At 35.3% G+C, this 19,683-nt stretch overlaps 1 protein-coding gene across 6 annotated transcripts in view; it reads right to left on the reverse strand.

The window, feature by feature from the left end:
- Positions 1-8,856: 8,856 nt before the first annotated feature.
- LOC129242655 (zinc finger protein 316) overlaps positions 8,857-19,683 on the reverse strand; it is a 176,579-nt gene continuing 165,752 nt past the window's right edge. For 2 of the 6 annotated variants that reach the window (XM_054879431.1, XM_054879428.1), the window contains exons 6-9: positions 18,050-18,244; positions 15,803-16,089; positions 15,608-15,709; positions 8,857-15,371 (exon numbers count right to left, since the gene is read on the reverse strand). In XM_054879431.1, coding sequence (XP_054735406.1) covers positions 14,811-15,371; positions 15,608-15,709; positions 15,803-16,089; positions 18,050-18,244 — 1,145 coding nt within the window. In that variant the 3' untranslated portion in view covers positions 8,857-14,810. Of the gene's footprint in view, positions 15,372-15,604; positions 15,710-15,802; positions 16,090-18,037; positions 18,245-19,683 lie in introns of all 6 variants that reach the window. The other 4 variants (XM_054879429.1, XM_054879427.1, XM_054879430.1 and 1 more) reach the window with 3 other exon arrangements.

Consider the following 19,683-nt stretch of genomic DNA (forward strand, 5'->3'; position numbering starts at 1 on the left):
GCATCCCCAGGTGGCGTACATGGGAATGCCTCCAAGATATGTGTGGTAGTTGAGAAATGATATATCTCCACCGGACGACACCGGTTGGATATGTAAATTTCGTTAAAAAAACTAGCTCACGACATCTGATTTATCATGTGAGATGCGGTCGAAAGCGGGTGTCTGTACTTGAAGCAAGCGGCTCGCTATAAAAATATGATATGACAAGTAGAACTGGATGCCTTAAGATGTATTCAACAGTGCTTTCCCCACTGGCGTACGTGGGGTTGCGCAGGGTTAGATGTCTAGCCGTAAAACCAACATACCCAAGAAACGGAGACTTCGCCCTATGTTCCGACTAGGAACGACATTAAATTGATACGTTACCTTAATATTTTTTGTATTCAATTTATTGTCAAGGAAAAAAAAATTTAAAATAACCTTTGGCTGTTTCTCGTCCGCATGATCTTTGAGGATGCTAACCTAGTGACATCCTAATAAGAGAATATTCGGGTTTTCGAAGTGTATGTCTCAGCCGTTTCAACTATCTTTCTCTAATTCCAATACGGAACTAGGTACCTCATTAAAATCGACCGACCTTCCATTACATAGTGCAATAATTGGAAGCATTACCGGGTACTACCTTTACGGGAAAACATGGAACTCTAATGAACACTGTCGTGGAGCAATTAGAGAGCACTGTACATTTTCTCTGCAACTGTTTTGGTTTTGCTGGAAGTTGATAAACTCTTACTTTTCATAATATCTGGGAGACTTAGAATCTGCACTCATTTACATTATTTCATCGTTTAATAGAGAGACGTAGTGGTTTCACTACATTGTGTATTGGTAATGCTCAAACATTGATGCTAGGTATCACAATGGGCCTCCAGGCTAAATTTGGACATTCAACACTCTTATGGAGAGTGGCAAGCGCTGCAACTTAGCCTAATCTAGACACCTTAAGAGGAGCAAGCCTTCCGCGCAACCAGCGGTAAGTGGGAGGCAGCGCAAACGTTCGCAAGTAAGATAATATCGCGACTTTGCCATATTGATTGGGAATGAAAAGCGTTTAGGCAACAGTGGCAGCAATAGAGAAGGCGGACAGTTTCTGACACACCGACAACAAACACAGACGTGAGTGAAACACTCGATACAGTATCGTATAGAAGACAAAACGGTAGTGAGTTAAGATAAAACTACTGCAAGTTTTCCGATTTCTCCTTTACTTCGGAACCACCTATTAACACAGTGTGATTAATTGGGACTATCGACGGTGTATAACCTTCATTTGCCTGCAGGAGAGGAAACTGGACGCAGGTACCTGTTGTGTCTTGGGACATAAAAGCGGCTCTACCCAGAAGTTATAATTTTGTGGTCCCAGGGTAGAATTAGCCGAGGTGGAGGTTTATTATAGTATTAGTGAAAGCGTCCCCACATACAATTGGTGTGACGGCACCTCTGAGATGTTTTTGACATTTTGATTTCAACCTCCTTCCAAAAAACAAAATAGAGAAGCTAGTTTATGGTGACCAGCGCTTGGAGAACGAATGGCAGGGAAAAGGAAACACCTATCGAATTTAGTTTAGTTCACAACCCGAACGATTGCTTTGAAACCCGGTAGCCCAGCCTGTCAAATGGAATATCTTATAGAGCTCTTGTGGCTGATGGCTGATGCCGTCGATTCTTTTAGTGGGCGGTGACATTTAGAAAAGCTCAACAAGTGGCTGCTTAATTGCGAAGATAAAATTAACTACAGCTGCCAAGACGGATTTATTGCAGATGATGGCATTCGCCCAGCTTTGTATGGAGGAGCGCATACTGCTTTGGACGTGATGGATTTCTGCACTGAAAACCCTTGCTAAACCACGCTGCTCTTCGTAGTTAGTCGGTGAATGTAAGATAAAACTGAACAGTGTTGCAAAACCCAACAAAGTTAGTCTCATTTGGGTGCCTGGACATTGTGGTATTACAGGGAACGAGTTAGCCGATAAACAGATTAATGAAGGCTCTGCAAGTATGCCACTAGGCCCTGAACCCTTTCTAGATATCAATTCCACTTTGATTCAACTATGGATTGACGACTTCATGAGGTCTACTCGTAGAGGACGTTGGTCTGGGTTGAACTCGTTCAGCATAGTCAAGTGCTTTGTGAAATAACCAAACAGGAAAATAGCTACCTTTCTCCTAAAACTCTGCAGAAAGGACTTGACAGTACTGGTGGGCGTAATCACAGGGCACAACGCCTGTGGGCAGCATATGGCTACCATGGGGGCCGTCGACAGCCCGATATGCCTATCCTGTCTTGAGCATGACGACACTGCAAAGCATTTTCTCTGTAGCTATTCGGCGTTTTCCAGATTCAGACTTAGAATATTGGGTTGCGATATACTGAGTATGGATAAAGTTCATACTCTTCCTCTTCCGGATGTCTTAGACTTCATCAATGAATCCGAGAGACTTGTGGAAGAGTGACCTCAAACTAATTTATCCGTCTTACCACCCACATTTTATCTTTCCTATCTCTATTCTTTCTACTGAAATCTAGCCGGTTGTAGTACAATTGTCTCCTGACTGAGTGCTTGGACTTGTCCAACCCCCCACAAATCTAATCTATTCTAATCTAATCACCTGTAATAAATTTGCCTTGGTAGCTGCTTTGCTGGATTAACAGCGAAGAGTTCGAACGCAACTTGTAAACATTTTTGGCAGCCAAAATATTATATTAGAATTTATTGCATGCGCGGATATAAAAGTTCAGCAGCTTCTTCAACTCTCAAATTCACAAAAAAGCGCTTCTGCGAGCCATAACTGTGTAGTTGTTCTCAGTATGCAATATTTTAAGTATTTCAATTTTGTATGGCCAGTCTGGAGTTGAATTATCAATGTTTATGTTATATTTCAATTTCTTATTTTTTTTGTTTTGCATTTTTGAATTCGGGTTTTGCCTCTGCATTAATTATTTATGTACGTAATTGTTTCACACTTACGACTTAGGTATTCATACACACACATTTTTCTTTTTTAATATATTTTAATGCTTAGGATGCTTACTATATTTACTTGTTTTCCATTTTCTGCTTGTTTTTGTTTTTCTTACCTTTTTTAATAAAGACTTATCTATAATTGTGGTTTTCACATTATTTTTATTTATTATTAAATTTTTGTTGAATTTTTTTATAGTATTAATTTTTATTTATTATTTATTATGGGCGTGCATTCGGTGGCCAACGCTTATGCTAGCTCGCTCACTGCTTCTTCTTCTTCTTCTTCACTCATTTTACATATTGCAATTATTTATTTATTGTATGTAAGTAAGAACGAAAAATTGTTGCTATTTATTTATAAATTATTTGTACTCTTGGTTTGTAAATTGGGCTATTGTTTCTTTTCTGTTTGCTTGCTTGATTTATTATTTGTTGCTTTTATATAATTGATTGGTACTCTTATTGTTGTTGCTATTTATTTAATTACTTTAATTACAATAACATATTTTTCGGTTGTAGTTGTAATATTTTTAACAGTTTTCTTGTTGCATAGCGAATTGTTTAAAATAGTTTTGAACTTTTGTTGTTGTTGTTGTTAGCTATTTTACACAATTCCAAGTTGTATGCGTGACCTTTTGTTGCTGTTGCTTCTCTGTTACATGGAGTTTTTCGCCGCATTCAAGAGCTCTGTTGGGCCAGCGCGCAGGCAGTGCGCAGTGCTGTGAAGCTTGAAATCGGCAGATTTTAGCTAAGCGAGAATCGAAACGCCAGCGATTGTTTCAGCACTTGGCTGGGCTTTCGAAATTAGTAAAACATTATGCGCTGAAAGATTGCTTTGAAAATAGCGCGCACCACGTGATGCATTTCATTGTTTTTGCGATTCCAGCTTAGGAATTTCTGGAAAATACAACACTTTCGCTTTGCCCAACGAAGCTTTTGAAGCGTTTATTGTTTGTTAATTTTCTGTTTCATATGAAGTGCTATTTTCGCTGGTTTATTGCGTTTGAAATGAAAATGCAAGTAGCCAAAAATTAATATTGAGCTATTTCGTTTTTTTGTTTTGAGATTTTGAGATTTTGAATTTTGCTGTGGTTATGTTGCTTGTGTTGGTTTGCCTTTGAAGAAGTCGCCATAATAAATACCTATTCAAATATTTGTTATTTAATATTATTATTCATTTCATAAGTTTTTTCTTTAAATATTTTTCATTAAATGTTTATGCATTTAACTTGCATTTTTTTGTTTAGTGAAAACCCCTCTCTTTGATTAAGGTTATGCCGTATTTTTTCTAAAGTAAAGTCTGGTTTTGGGCGCTTAATTGTTTACCTGAAACGAATTTGCTACGCAATATTGCTTTCTTCGTCTCGCTTACTCTTCAGCGGTAAACAACGCGCGCATAAGTCAATATTGGGATAAAATTGTAAAGCTTAGCGGCGCTTTCGCTGCGCATTTCGACGCGTCAAAGCTGTTTGTGTGAGCTTCGCAGCTCTCTTTGGATCGGCGCACAGTTTACCAGTGCATAAATAATTTACAACGAAAATGCTTTGCTCGTTGTTTGTTACTTTTAGTTATATTTACTAGCATTTTGGGTCATATTTTCCCCTTTTAGTTTACTTCATTGCTATTTTTGATCTTTCAGTTTTTTTTTTTGAAATTTTTAATTGTTAAGCTTACTTAACTGCTTTTGTTCGGTACAGTCATTTCCTTTAAATTTACATCATTTACTTTTGATTTTTGGTCACTTTCTGGAAAATTGTTTAAATTTTTGGAGCGTTCGTATAACTTTAATTGAAATTGGTTTCTGTTCTTACACTTCTTCTTTCGTATTTAATAAACAAGAAAGTGGCTAACATGCGATTTTTACAATTTCTACTTACAAGCCGTATAATTTTCGTATGCATTTTATGATTTTATTTCATAAACTTATTTTTGCATAGCATTTTCCCGCTGTGCTTTGTCGTTTATGATTACTGTGGCGCGTGCACAGTGGCGCGTTTGTTCGGTTAGTTGATGAATGTTAATATGTACAGTCAAGTTGGTATAGTAAAAAATGTGTTTTATGTGTGAGAAAGTTACTTAAAAAAAAGAAATAAAATAAAATAAAAAAGTTAAAAAATAAATTGGCTTCATAAATTTCAAGCTGCAAAACTCTTTGCTGTACTGACAAAAAAAAAAAATAATAATTAGTGTTTTTTATATAAAAAAAGTTGCAAGAATTCTCATCAAGAACATTTTTGGAAACAACATTTTTTTCTATTTTGGAGCATTTTGTGTAAAATTTTGCATATACTTGCCTACTGTGGGAATTTTTGTTTTTGCTTTCTTTTTATACACCAAATTTGTTTACTGTTTAATTTCTTACATCACCTCACTAATGCCTAATATGTTTTTGCTGTTCTACAAAAATTTTGATTAATCTTAATTTTGGTTTAGCGCCTAATTTAATTGATAGTTTCGCTTGCTACTTCCACCTAAATTTCGTTAATTTTGAGACCATAATAGTTTTTGTAACTTGTTTCTTATTCCTTTAATTTTTTTCTAAAGACATTTACAAAAGTTTTATAGATTAATTTTACAGCGTGTGCTTGTGCCTTGCTCATTTGTTTTTTTTTTGTTGCTTTTTGATGTTTTAATTTTTGCTTGATTTGTTTACTTAAATTTCTTTTTCATTATCACAGTGACATTCAGTCTAAGTTTTGCTTTCATTAGAATTATAGCATGAAATGCTATATAATTTTTCATCCCCTCCACTGCTCCGCTGTGCCTACGATTTTTTCTTATAACTTTTTTAAAATAACAATTTAAAACTACTCATTTCTAAATTTAAAGCCAAAAGTTTTTGAATTAACAATTTCGTTTCTCTTTTATATAATTTTTAGTGGTGCAAAGCCAAATATGTTTTTTTTTTTTGAATTTTTAATTTACATACATAATTTCTAGGCATATTTTTTTGAACAAAATTTCACTAAAACCACCAACTTCAAGTAAGGCCTAAAATAGTTGCTTGCTTCATGTTTTTGCCAAAGTGATGTTCCAAAATTTTCCTTCCTTCTTCTTGAACTTTGCAATTTTCAACGCATATAGCAAATCATGCTTTTTGTTTGATAATTCCAATGAAAGCATTGTTTTTGGTTTTTAGGTATTTTATATTTTTATATTTTTTCCAACACTAAACGCCAAACAGTAGATTCTAAATTTATTTATTTGTCGCCAAAAAAAGTCTAAGCCGAAAGTTTAGTAGTTAATTTTGTTTTTTGTTTTAGTTCTTGTTAATTTAGATTTTTTATATTTATTAAGTGTGGGCCTAAAAATAATCAAAATTTTGTCTAAGTTTGTTTTTGTTTGTTTTATAAAACCTTAAAATCCAAAACAATTTATACTTTTCCTTCACTACATTTTATTCCCATTCATTACTTATCCCTCACGTTTGCTTTAACTATAAAACTTTTGCACATCATTTTTCCATGTCGAAATTCATTCAAATACCTAAACTCAACACTTTTCCCTTCCAATTGCTATTCCTTATACATATTTATTTATTTACAAGTTTATTTTTGCCAAATATTTAATAATTTCATTCTAAGCCAAAATAGTCATTCGTTATTTCGCAAGCCATATCCCGCTGTCATCATTCCTAGCTCACCCCGTATTGGGATCTATTCGGTGCCAACCGATGCCTATCACAAACAGACGCCTTCATATTTTACCAAAAGTTTTGTTTTAATGAATGGAAAATTCATATTTAATGGACTTAGGTATAATAGCCGAACATTTGTGCTCCTTTTCGAATATAAAATTTCTAAGAAAATAAAATGAACAATTGCAGTGTGAGCGGCGATAAATGCGCGAATGTGGAATGGATATAAGCAAGATTTCTCAGAATAATTCAAGCTAGAAAAGAAGAACAAAGGCGTAAAAAAGGCATATGCAGAAATAAAAACACAATAAAATACTTTTACTACAAAGAAAAACTAGATATAAAAACAAGGGATCTACAAGCTTTGTAATAAATGAATTGAAAGTGCATGTGAACGGTCGAATATTTGCGAGAAAGTTCGTAGCCGTTGGTCGATGTGAAAGGCATTTTGACTCAGTAGAAAGGATGTGAGAATAAAATAAAATTAACTTTAGAGCGCAAAGCAGCTTGAAGGCGACTTTTAGAGTAATTTTATAGAAAATGCATCAAATATTATGCAAAGCTTACATGAAAATGTTTGAAAAAAACTTTTAGAATTTTCAAAACATGAGTCACCAGTCAACCTCTTATGAGTAAAGGTTTGAAAATAAAGCAAAAATAAAAGTATGCCACAAAATGTATGCATACTATAAATTAGTGAAAGTTCATGAATAAGTAAATAAATACTCAGATTTATATGAGTACAGGTTGAAGATTCTTGACTTAATTGATAAAACTCAGAGAAAAGTGGGTCGTTTAAATAACAAAAGTAGGGCATATCATAAATGAGGCTTTCATAAAAGCATTTATTTATGTATTTATTTATAATTCATACAACAAACAAAAATGTATTATATAAATACATAAACGCAGCACTGGCTACAAGGCCTTCAACCATTTATAATTAAAAAACGCTGGTGAAACAAGTTTGAAAAACAAAAATATCGAAGGTGAAGGTTTTATATTACAAAACACGCAGAACTGACAATGATCAAAAACGCAGAGAAAGCGCGATCACTCACAAAGTTTTTAGTATTAACATTTGCATGAAAATTCCATTACAAATATGAGCCAAGTTTGAGCAGCAAACAAGAGATGTCTAATGCAAAAGTTTCAACTTTTAATGATAAATTGAAAAGTAGTTGAAAGCTCTTATGAAAGCGCAGTAAAAGCTTTATGCTACTCGATTTAACTGTGTTTAACAAAGCGAGCCATTATTTTCTTTCTCGTGCCAACCGGCGCCATGAAAATATGAAAGCGCAGTGAAAGTTTCATTTATATAATTGGCGCTAGTTGGTTTTGTTCCACAAATGGAGGGATCTACAACTTTATGCCGCACCCGAACGGCTGATAGATTTTTATGAGGAAACTTTTCATGGCAGAAATGCACTCGGAGGTTTGACATTGCCCATTGATGGGCCACCGCATTTAGGAAAAACTTATTCTATCATTTGCGGTTTCTGGTTTTTGGACTTTTTTCTAGTTATGAGTGAGTTAAAGAAATGAGAAAGTTTAAGAAAAACAAGAGAAGTATTAAAAAAAATTAATGAAGTAGTAGTACAAAATAGCAAATGAAAGCTCCGGTGAAAGCACTGAGAGAACTTAAACGTAAAATATGAAATTATTGAAATTCAGAAATTTGCTTTTATCAAATGGTTTTGTTTTTAATAAGGTCTTGAAAGCTTTAATAAAAATATAAACAAGTGGGACGTGTTTAAAACTTAAATGAATATGCAAGCGAAGATACTTGTTAAAATTGTCGCTTTAAATGAAAGCGCTCAACGAAAAATGGGAACGCAGCTTTGCAGTTTTGTGAAAGCTTTAGAAAAGCTTAAGCCACTTTTGAAAAGCGAACACAAGCAAATTAAAATTTTTGTTTCTTAAAAAAATATGTTTTTGTAAGACTATAGCGAAAGCTTCAGAAAAGCTTAAGCCACTTTTAAAAAGCGAACACAAGTAAATTAACATTTTTTTCTCAAAAAAAAAAAAAATAGTTTTTAACAGACTGTACTGAAAGCGTCGCACACTTATCGCTCACATGCATCTGTTCTTTTTCGTATAAGCGAGTCTACTACATCTGCATATACTTAGCGTCACATTTTCGGCGCAAGTTTAAATAAATCGTTTGCAGCAGCCGAAGTTGAAAAATCGAATTTGCTTAATTTTGTGTGAAAATTAAAATCTTTTTAAAACTAAAAAAACAAACACAAAACATTCAAAAAATTTATATATATTTTTATTTAAAAGTATGTATAATATTTTTCTTCTCATCAGCGAACATTTGTAAGATGCAAGTTGATTTACTTTAAAACTTAACTAACTAAAAAAATAAACAAGAAAAATTATAAGTTCATTTCATTACAACGTCACATTGCATATACATAAATATGCACGTATGTATGTATGCATGTATGCGTGTATGTATGTATATATATATATAGTAGATATATAGGTTTTCAATATTGTATTTTATATGTATGTATGTACGTTTAATAAGGTTTTTGTGTGTGTGTGCTGGTGTTGTTTGCTTTCGTACGTATTTGCTGCTTTAAATTATAAATAGTTTTGCAAGAAATCATTACTTTGCTCATTAGGAAACATATTTACTTAATTTTTTTTTTTTGCTTTGTAATAATTTAACAATTATAAATGCTTTTAAAATATAAAATAATAAAATTATATTATACAAAATCGAACTCGAATTCATATACGTTTTTGTTTTTCCATTTAATACAAAAAATAAGGCATACAAATTTATTCACACTTAACGAAATTCTTGAATTATTTTTACAATACAAATTTTAAGTTTAAAAAATCTCTCTCATTTGCTGCCAGGGGAAAAACTTAGCGCACCCACACGAAAAAGTCTTTGAAATCACACGCTCGCTTGTCTGCAAAAGCGCGAACCTGTTTTTTGCGTATTAGTTTTTTTTTTTTGTTTGTTTAAATATTTGCAATATAGTTTTGGCCAACTCGTGTCACATGGCATTACCAGGTAATGCCTTACATCATCACTTCAACGCTTTGCATTGTTAACATATCGATTATGTATGTTTGCTGCTTTTATGGCACCTAACGAGTTATATTTCCCGTGAAATATGCGTACAAAAAATTAAAAATTTTCGCGCTTTTAGTAAGCAAGGAATTTGAGAAAAAAAACGTGCTAAGCACTTCCAATAAATTTTTCTTAAGGGGCATATTCAAAGTGACTTTTTCTAGTGTGGCTGCACGCTATAGGGAGTATACAAGTAAACACAGCATAAAATTACAAAACTTAAACAGCAATGAAAAAAATATTAAATAATTTACAATTGGGAAGACATTTGCTTAAACGCATTTTTTCACGCTTTAAATAAGTATTTTTCAAATGTTTGTTAATAAATAAAAATTAAAACAAATAAAAGGAGTTAAAGGCATTTATCAAAATAAGGCATGAAAAATCAAATCACATTTTGCTGTGAAAAAATATTACATTAGTATTAGTTACGTGGTAATAAGAAAAACTATTTTGCTTGCGCACAACGACGTTAACGAAAAAATTATAATTGCATACTCATTTGTGACAAACTAAGATGTATTTATAAAAAATTGTTTTTTTTTCTATTTTTTTTAATAAAATAATATATCATACTTTTAATTTAAAATAAAGTATCAAGTTCAAGTTAAATTTAACATAAAGTAAGTCATTTTTTCGACACTTTCTTCATGCTCATCACTTTGCTGCAACACTCAGCTATGCTCAGCTGCCGCTGTTGCCGCTCTTTCTTCTCTTTGTTCTTCCTCTAGCGCGCCTTAGTACGACTTCAACTTGCGCGCTCAAAATCTTACTTCATTTCTTAACGTACATATGTTTGTATGTATGCTTGCGAGTCGTTAACATAGTAAACCATAAAAGTATTAAAGTATTTCTTGTATGTCTACAATTATTTAAAAAATTTTTATATCACTTAAGCGAAAAACTATGCGAACGTATTTGCTTTTAAAACTAAATTTAATTAATTTTTTATCTTGCCTTGCCTTTTAAAACCAGTTTTTTAATACGAGTAGTGTAAGTTGAAGAAAACAAAAGGCATATGCGTATATATGCGAGCATGTGTGTGTAGGTGTGACTATTATTTGAACGTGTTTTTAATGCGATTGTTGGGAGAACAATAGAAATGAGGAAAAACCGAACTACACAATTCATAGTAGCTGTATGTGATTTTCCGCTAAATAAAACTAGACGTCTACGATTAGATATCTAAGTAGCTGAAATGATTGAAGTACCACTCTGGCACACCCCAAGTAGCTTTAAAGCGCCGTTTTGATAGCGTTATGAATCCTCTAACAGACAGATATCTACAGCCAGCCAGAGCTGTTGAGGTAATGGGAAAGATTGATGCGATTTAGCTCGGCGCACTGCCCCAGGCAGTCGAAGAAAGTAGCACTCAGCGACACTAATCGTCTCCCTGCGAAACCCGGACATTTGCAGAGGCAGTGCTTAACAGTCTCCTGCTCTGAAACGTCCTCACAGCCTCTGCAATGGGGGCTAAATAGTAAGCCTAGCTTTTTTTAGATACATTTTCTCAGATTTTAGATGAAACGATTTTTTGTCTAACTGGTAACTGGACCTTGAAGTCGGCTTCATCTCGTTTAATAAAAACCAGTAATTGTTTTTGTTTTAAACTCAGCAAATTTTTAGAGCTGCATGAGAATCGCAATAAAGACTTAACTATCGCAAATTTCATATTTTTATTCAAGTGCTAGTGCTGAGCTGGGCTGATACAAAAAAATTTCGATTCAATTTCCGGCGTTTACATTCTTTATTAGGTATTTGACCGAGCTTCTCTTCCAATTTTTGACGCACTTGTTAATCTAGTCCTACACGCGGAGGCGCCTACAGTTTTCCGCCGTCTAAACTGTCTTGGTAGAGATTTTTGGCTTTGAAGTCATTCCGAGAAGAGAGCTGAGAACTACATTTTTTCATTGTGTGTGTTTACCTATAGTAGTTGAGTCAAGACAATGCCGACTAAATATTCGTGGCCGACCGACTGTCTGCGACTTGTCATTAAGCAGAAGGGACTATAAGCAGCTAATTGGACTGATAACTTTCTATAAGCGAAGCACATGGAAAAGGTAGGCATTTCAGACAGTACACTCTGCCCAGCATGTGGAGAGGAGGATGAGACGGCGGACCACTTTCGGTGCCTCTTCCCGGCCTTCGCTCGAATCAGGCTTGAAGTCTTTGGCCCTGATGTGTTAAAAAACGACCACCGTATCTCCTTGGCACCACAAGATCTACTCAGATTTGTTCGGAGGCCGGGAAAGTTTTAAAGAGAAGAACAAGAAAGACTGGATGCAATGCTAGTTTGCACTAACACGTTCGAAATTATGTTAATTTGCTTGATATTTTGGAGCAGTTCGAGAAATTGCAATTTAAGAATCTTTTAACTAAATAATTATTTCTTAGTAACATATCAATATTGGCATTACAATCTGGGGCGGACCATTGCATCCTCGACTGCCCGCTTTCGCTCTATGTGGTGAGATTCTCATTTTACGTATGTCGCCTTTCTTGTTCACCTGGAGCTTTTGTTCCTTTGATATCAATGAAGACTTCACAAGTTTGATATGGTAAAATACGGTCATAAGAATGCATCCTTATTTATGCTCAGTACTACGCCTAAGTATATGAGTTGTTTCGTAGTATCAGGCCAGCTACTAGCCGTGTTTGTTGTCTGCGATCCATATGTTACTGACAAAACTAACCAATAAGGAAATCAGCTGTTCTCTAATCCGCGTAACAAGCGTCTGTCACGCTACAATTTTCATCAGAATTAACTGCGCCGGTAAACCCGATTACGCCGCCGTCTGTCTAGGCTATTATAGTGTTTGTTTATGCCACAGATATCGCTTCGTCTTAGGCGCAATGCGGGGTTGAAGCCAAATTGCTATTAAAAAATTCGAACAGAGATCAATTCTAGGTAAGCAGTTAGTTTTCTTGCGGTCATGTGGACCTTGGGAATTTTGCTTTTAAGCTGGCCAAACATACTGGAAGAACTACATCGCCCAAAGGCATGTGAGATCGAGGTAATGCCGCTCAGCTGCTCACATACAACACCACTTCTTGCACTTTTATTATTGGCATTTCGGTTTTTCCTTTTGTAAGCCTGTTTTTTTTTTTGATTCAATCAACTATTTCATTTTGTCTATTATTTGGTAACGTAATTTCCGCTTGTATGAGTTTTTAACTGTTACCTTTTAAATGTATTCAATTTGTTTTTCCGTCTCTTAATATTTTGAAGGCGTTTAGAGTCCTTTTCGAAAAGACTGGCGCACGCCGTAAATGGCATGCTTTATTGTTGTTGTTATGGTTTAAACTACACATTATATGCAAGTATGTAAGTATGTAAGTCAGGCATACAAATCAACGCATTTTACTCATAAATTTATGCTCATAAATGAATGTATGTGTGTGGGTGTGGCGCGAGTGGTGAAAATGTTTAAGAGTAGTTGGGTGTGTGAGCGTGTTTATATGAAAAATAATATTGTTTGTATGTATACATATAAGTAGTAGTAATGATAGAGAATTATAATAAAATTAAAAGCTACTTTTCACTTGCTCTGCTGTTACTTCACACGCTTTTATGCTTTAAACTTAGTTTTCGCTTACAAAATTAAAAATATTAGAAATTATAGTTACTTTATATATGTATATGTAGTAGTAATTACATATAAGCAGGCCCGTATAGGAGAAACATTTGCTTAGATTTTCATTGAATATATTTTGCATATTTGCAGCAATTTTCGTTAATATATCTTGCTGTTCAAAATAAAATTAAATCAAAAGTGGTTTACAATAGAAAAAAAACAAGTGTTCTGTTTGTCATTGCAGAATTGTTCGTTCACACAGTACGCACGGTCGTAAATATGTAGCGTTAAAAATAGTAGTATAAGTATAAAACGGTAATTGGTAGTGGTAGTATGTAGATACGCCTAATACACACAAGAATTGAGTGCTTTTTACGGTACAATTACTCAGACGCATTTTTTGTATTTTAGTTTACTTGCTTTTTGTGAATTTCTGATTTTCAAACTTCACTCCTCTTTGCCTTTTCATGCGTTACTGATTATTATAAATACACAACTAAGATTAAAATGTATTTTCTTTCGCATTTGAAACCATTCAACGTAAATGATAAGTATGTATGTACGCATGAGTTTGTGTGGTCGTATTTAAAAACAGAAGTAGGCGTGTACGCTTTGTTGGCTTAATTTGGCAACATTATACATACATACATATGCAGATATTGTATGTGTATGCGTGTGAATACAGTTTTGCGTAATCTAGCGAAATCAGCGCTCAACAGTGCACTCCACTGGAGTAACGGAAATTGCGTGAGTGACTGAGTAGGTGTTACAATAATTTGCGTGTTTTTGCTGCTATTTGCGTAGTTTAGTAGGTGTACCGTTATTGCAAGTTAAATTTATTTTTAATTTTTTAGCATTATTCGCTTTTATGTGCTCATTTTAATTTATTTTCAATATTGTTTTTTTTTTAGTTTTTTTTAGTTGTTGTATTTTTGTTGGCTTCTCAGTTATATGTACTCAAATTCATCATATAATTAGGCTGCTGCTTGATGACATCATAGAGATCCGAATATTGAGTGTATGTGGGGATGTATAGGAATAGCGTGTGACAGTGTGTGTGGTGGTGGTGGTGGCGGTGGCTGCACTCCTAATGCGCCGCCGCCTCCTCCGCCGCTATGCGCTGGCGGCAGATGTGTTGGCGGTCCACAGATGCTCGCGCCGCCGCCCACATGTGAGGCCTGATGCGCCTGCACTGGATGATGCGCTACGGCTGCTGCAGCTGCTGCCGCCGCTGCTGCAGTGGCGCTGGGCAGCGGTGCTACTGGTGGCAATGTTATGGAAAGTGTAACTGTTTGTGGCGGTGAAAGGCCATGTTGTGCATGCTGTTGTTGTTGCTGCTGCTGCTGCTGCTGCTGGTGTTGATGTTGCTGTTGTTGTTGCTGCTGCTGTTGGTGTTGCTGTGCCGCTGCGCTATTATTGCTTGCACTTGCCGTTGTGGGCACCACTACTCCGCCACTCTGCGCTGCCACATTGTTGGCTGCTGCTGCTGCCGCCACAGCTGCTGCGGCGGCTGCGGCTGCCGTCGTTGTGGTGGGATGTCACTGAGCCACCACCGATGTGGGCGTATTTTGTTGCACCACCACCCCTGGCGCCACCGAGTTCGGCACCGTCACATTTACTGGCGGCTGTGTAGCCGCTCCGCCACTATGCGCCGCTGTGGGCTGTCCCTGCGTTTGAAACGCCTGCTGGAATGGCGGTCCATAACACTGCGGGAAGTACAGCTCATTCTTGACCACAGACTGTTGTATGGCCGCATTTTGCGCGGCCGCCATGGCGCGTGGCAATATATTCGCTTTGTTGTCGCCACCGCCCGCAGCCGGATTGTTATTGTTGAGGAATTGTTGTGCCGCATTCTTGGTTTCGTTCATCAGATGATTGGCGGCGGCTGCGGCTGCGGCAGCTGATGCCGCTGCACTAGCGACATGACTGTTGGCATTCGGATTGTTGACGTTGGAGGCATTCGGATTATTCGCGTTAGTTTGGCGACGCGCTTTTGTTGTATTCGGATTCATGTGGTTGTCGATGTGTTTGGTCACTTCGTTTTCGGTGGCGAAGCGCCGTCGGCAGTTCGGCATCGGACAACAGAACGGTCGATCGCCCTGTGAATGCAAGTGGATAGAGATTAGCGAGGAGTAGGGTAAGAAAGAAGTAAAATAAAATTATGTAGGAGATCTGAGAAATGCTTGAGGTATTTCATACAAGTAATCGACGTGGAAATTATTTTTATCGAAAAATTACATCTTATCTAAACAACTGTGGTGGGTATGAGGTGAAATAGAAACTCTAAAATGTGTCTATGCCTTTCTTTTTGTCAAATCTACAAGTTTACAACTACCTGGTGCGTGCGTGTATGCTGATCCAGTATGGCCTTCTGTCGGAAATCTTTGCCGCATTGCGCGCATTTGTATGGCTTCTCGCCGGTGTGAATACGAATATGCTGCGGCGGTTAAAAAAATGAAATTTATAAGTAGAACAATAATTTATTAATGAATGCATTTAAAAAGGTGCAAGGCCAGTGCCAAACGCTCACCTGATTCAGTATGGTGCGTTGTCGGAAGAAACGCGGACAATACAAACAACCAAATGGTTTTTCGTTCGTATGTATCCGTAAATGTTGCGTTAGGTGCGACTGCTGACGGAAGCGTTTGCCGCATTCCGGGCATGGATATGGACGCGACTCGATGTGTATGCAGCCGTGTTGGAGCAGTGTTGTCTTCTGCTTGAATTCCTTGTCACAGATGGGGCAACGTACGTAGAGCGGCATATTGGCTGGTCGTACCCCGATATGCTGCAGCACATCAGGCAATATCTTTTGCCCTGGATATGTATGTTGTATATGAAAATTGGAAGAAAACGCATGAATCAACAAAATACAATTTGATGCAATAACAAAAAATAAACCAATGAATTAAATAAATTGATCTAGTTATATAAAATTTAAACCAAATGTAGCAACGGTTTGGTAAAATAAGCAAAACAAGTAAAAATGCCTTTCACTGGTAAAATATGAAGCTTTGCTTAGAGAGATCCGAGCAATTCGCTAAACACGTCCTAGAATTTAATGGCATTTTAACCAGGCTCACTTCTTCTTCAACACTCGACGCAATCTTGCACTACACATACAAACATACCTACGTTAAGAATTCTACTTACGGAACATTTGACACACTATAGATCGTTCAGCTCGCAGCACTAAACCACTTTATAATACTGAACATTTACCCGAGAAAACGAATGACCAGAAAATGCGTCTGAAGATATGTAACTTTGCTCCTTTTACTCTTCACAGAGCTTCCGTATTAATTACGCTTTAATTTTTTGGAAAAAAAATATAATATTTTTTTTTTGATTAGATCCGTCACGACCAATTGAAGGTACACTGATTTTTGTTTTTTTGTTTGAAGTAGCTGCATTCGACAGTATGAAAAGGATTTGCCTATATGCCGCAATGTCTCAATTTGGTATCCTCACAAAACTAATAAGGCTGTGCAAAATGACATAGCTCCACACCTGGTGCGGCGTCAGAGTTAATACGTCTCCGAGCCGTTTGATACCAAACGAGGTTTCAGACTCGTTTGACTTTAAGGGGTTAGGCCACTCTAGGATTTTTAAAATATCGAAATTTTTTTTTTTTGCTTAAAAGATGCTTTAAACTCTTTAGAATATAAAACAAAAAGTCCTATGCGTAAAAAAAATGTTTATCTCTAATATTTCGCACTTTTGCGCGAGCGCCTCTGACGTCTCTGAACCGACTATTCAAATTTAAAGCGTGTTTATCTCAAAACGTGATTTTTCAAAACGGCAAGCAGCATAACACAAACAATTTTTAATATTTTCACTTGTAATTGTACAAGGATCTTTAGAACATTATTCCGCACTGAAATACGTACGGATTTTTTTATTAATTAATTAGAAAAATTTTTATAAACAATTAACGGTTCCATTTTAGACGAAATATTCTACTTTTGACTTCAAACATCTGCAAAATACACAAATTTCAATATTTCTAAAATCCCGTACGTATTTCTACAGCTATACTCACGTCGATTGAGAAGAATGTTTTTAATTTGGTTTAGGTGGACATTTACGTCAGTTGTACTGCTTGCCGTGAAGTGCCTTTTTCGCAGGGCGCGTTCAGAGATTCACTCCAAAGGCGCCATTTTGTAATATTTTTCAATAAAAATATTTGTAATTACACTTAAATACATGCTTAATAATATACTTAAAAAGTTTTTTCCTGGCACCTTTCTTTCAATGTAAAAAAAATCCTTAAAAAACTGCTTTTTTACAGTAGCTAGAGTGGCGTAACCCCTTAACCTGATGCTGGAAAAGATCGTGCGAGCCGCAGAGCTTAATTGCTCAGGTACAATTTTTTATAAGAGCGTACGATTGCTGGCGTAAGCCGATAATACTGACATAAACCAAAAGGTCAAATGTAAAAAATCAATAGCTCTACTGACTCCAGCTTCATTAGACAGCTGCTAAGTTGTTGATGGCAGAGACGAGAATAAGCATAAGAAAATTGGGTCTAACTACTGAAATATTTTACTTAATACAGCATACCGGGGAAGTTTGTTAACTTTGAATGTCATGCAGGTGGAGGTGAATATTTCTTGCATTCTAATCCAGCTTTAAGTAATACCTTCTTATAAAAATCACATTCACATAATAAATAAATAAAACAATAACAAAATAAATAATCACTACTAAATATAAAATAATGCTTAAATTAAAAGGAAAGTAAAAAAATCGCTGGTATACGTACAGTTCTTATTACCTTTGTTGTCCTTAAAGTATGACGGATAATGTATACCGCCGCTGCCGTCGGGCGTACCCTGTGAATCCTCGTCATGGTAGCCGCTACCGCTGGCTATGTCATTCTTCGTGTCAGTCTCATCACCCGGATATGGAACATCCTGTGGCCAGAGAGTTGGATGTGGGCCATTCTTGAAGATAAGATTCGGTGAGACATCTGTTTATCGGTACGTGTATGCGACGGACGACGGACGAGAGATGACGTTTTCAAGACGTGCGAATGTAAAAGAAAACGAGAATGGAAACGAAAACAGAAGTCTGTTAGTACGTTATGAATTTGGGTTGATTACCCATTTGTTAGCAGTTTAAAACTTTTTATAAATAACTTTTAAAATTTGCTAAGCTAGACTACAATAAGATTTCAAATGATAAATCAGAAAAATAAAGTAGAATAGAATAATAATTAAGCAGGCGAAGTGCTTCAGCACTTTTAGGGCTTCTTTACGTTTATGATTTTTTCTGAATATTTTTTTTTTTTTTACTTTGTCTTAAGTGTTTCTAATGTATGTAATAATGTGTATTGGGGTAAAATAATCAATTTTTTCTTATATAATAAAAAATATGCCGAAAATATTTGTGCCAGATTTATACGCCTTTCAAAATGGTGACTTGGAAATGACTATGGCCTTTGGAATCTAAACACATTTTCAGAGCTATAAATAATCCATATTGCCTCAAAACTATTGACTTGACTTTAATACCTACTCTTTTATAAATATTAAGATCATCCTAAAACAAATACCATAATAAAATTTAAATTCACAAAAATTCGATAAATTTTCCAAATTTAAATATTTTTAATTAGAATACAAATTAAAAAAAAATTGTTGCGCTGTTTCATAGCCCACAATTTTAGTAAAATAAGGTGCGAATTTGAAAAAGCTCAAAATTCTCATGTATTTTTGACAATTTTTTTTTTCCATTACGGCGTTGCGCATTTTCTCCACATAATAAATGCATGAATGTTATGTAGCAAAACCTGGAACTGTCCAAACTTGAATATAATCGAAAATTCATTTCTGAATAAAATTTAAACTAGCACAAAAATTAAAATTTCCAAAAATTTAAAGCTTCAACTTGTACTTAGAATTAAAATGAAAATCTTCGTTTTTAGAATTTAAGTTTAGGATGAAATAAACTTTAAGTTAAAATGAAGTCATAGAACTTTAAATCCAATGCACATAAATAAATGGAATAAAATATGTTTTAGATAAACCAATAAATTAAATAAAAAATACATTTATTAAACTAATTTTCACTTCTAAAAAAGTAATGTTAAAAGTTAAGTTATTGTTGGGCTTAGAGAAATACTCTGCAGCCATGAAGGGGCTCAATAGATCATTCAGGTCGCACTGCTAAATCGCCTCATAATAATAATAAGGTATGAGTGTAAGGCAAGCAGTGAGAAGTGAGGCTTGGAACTGGCATGCACCAAAAAAATAGTAAATACTGAGAAATGTTCAAAAAATATTTAAAAACCTCTTTATAATACTAAAAAAATTAATTAATATAAAATAAAAACTTGTACTAAAGCTTTAAAGAAGTATGTGCACTAAAAAAATTTAAAAAAACATATTTAAAGAAAAAACATTAGTA

The sequence above is a fragment of the Anastrepha obliqua genome, chromosome 3 (genome assembly GCF_027943255.1).
Source record: "Anastrepha obliqua isolate idAnaObli1 chromosome 3, idAnaObli1_1.0, whole genome shotgun sequence".
Lineage (NCBI taxonomy): Eukaryota > Metazoa > Arthropoda > Insecta > Diptera > Tephritidae > Anastrepha > Anastrepha obliqua.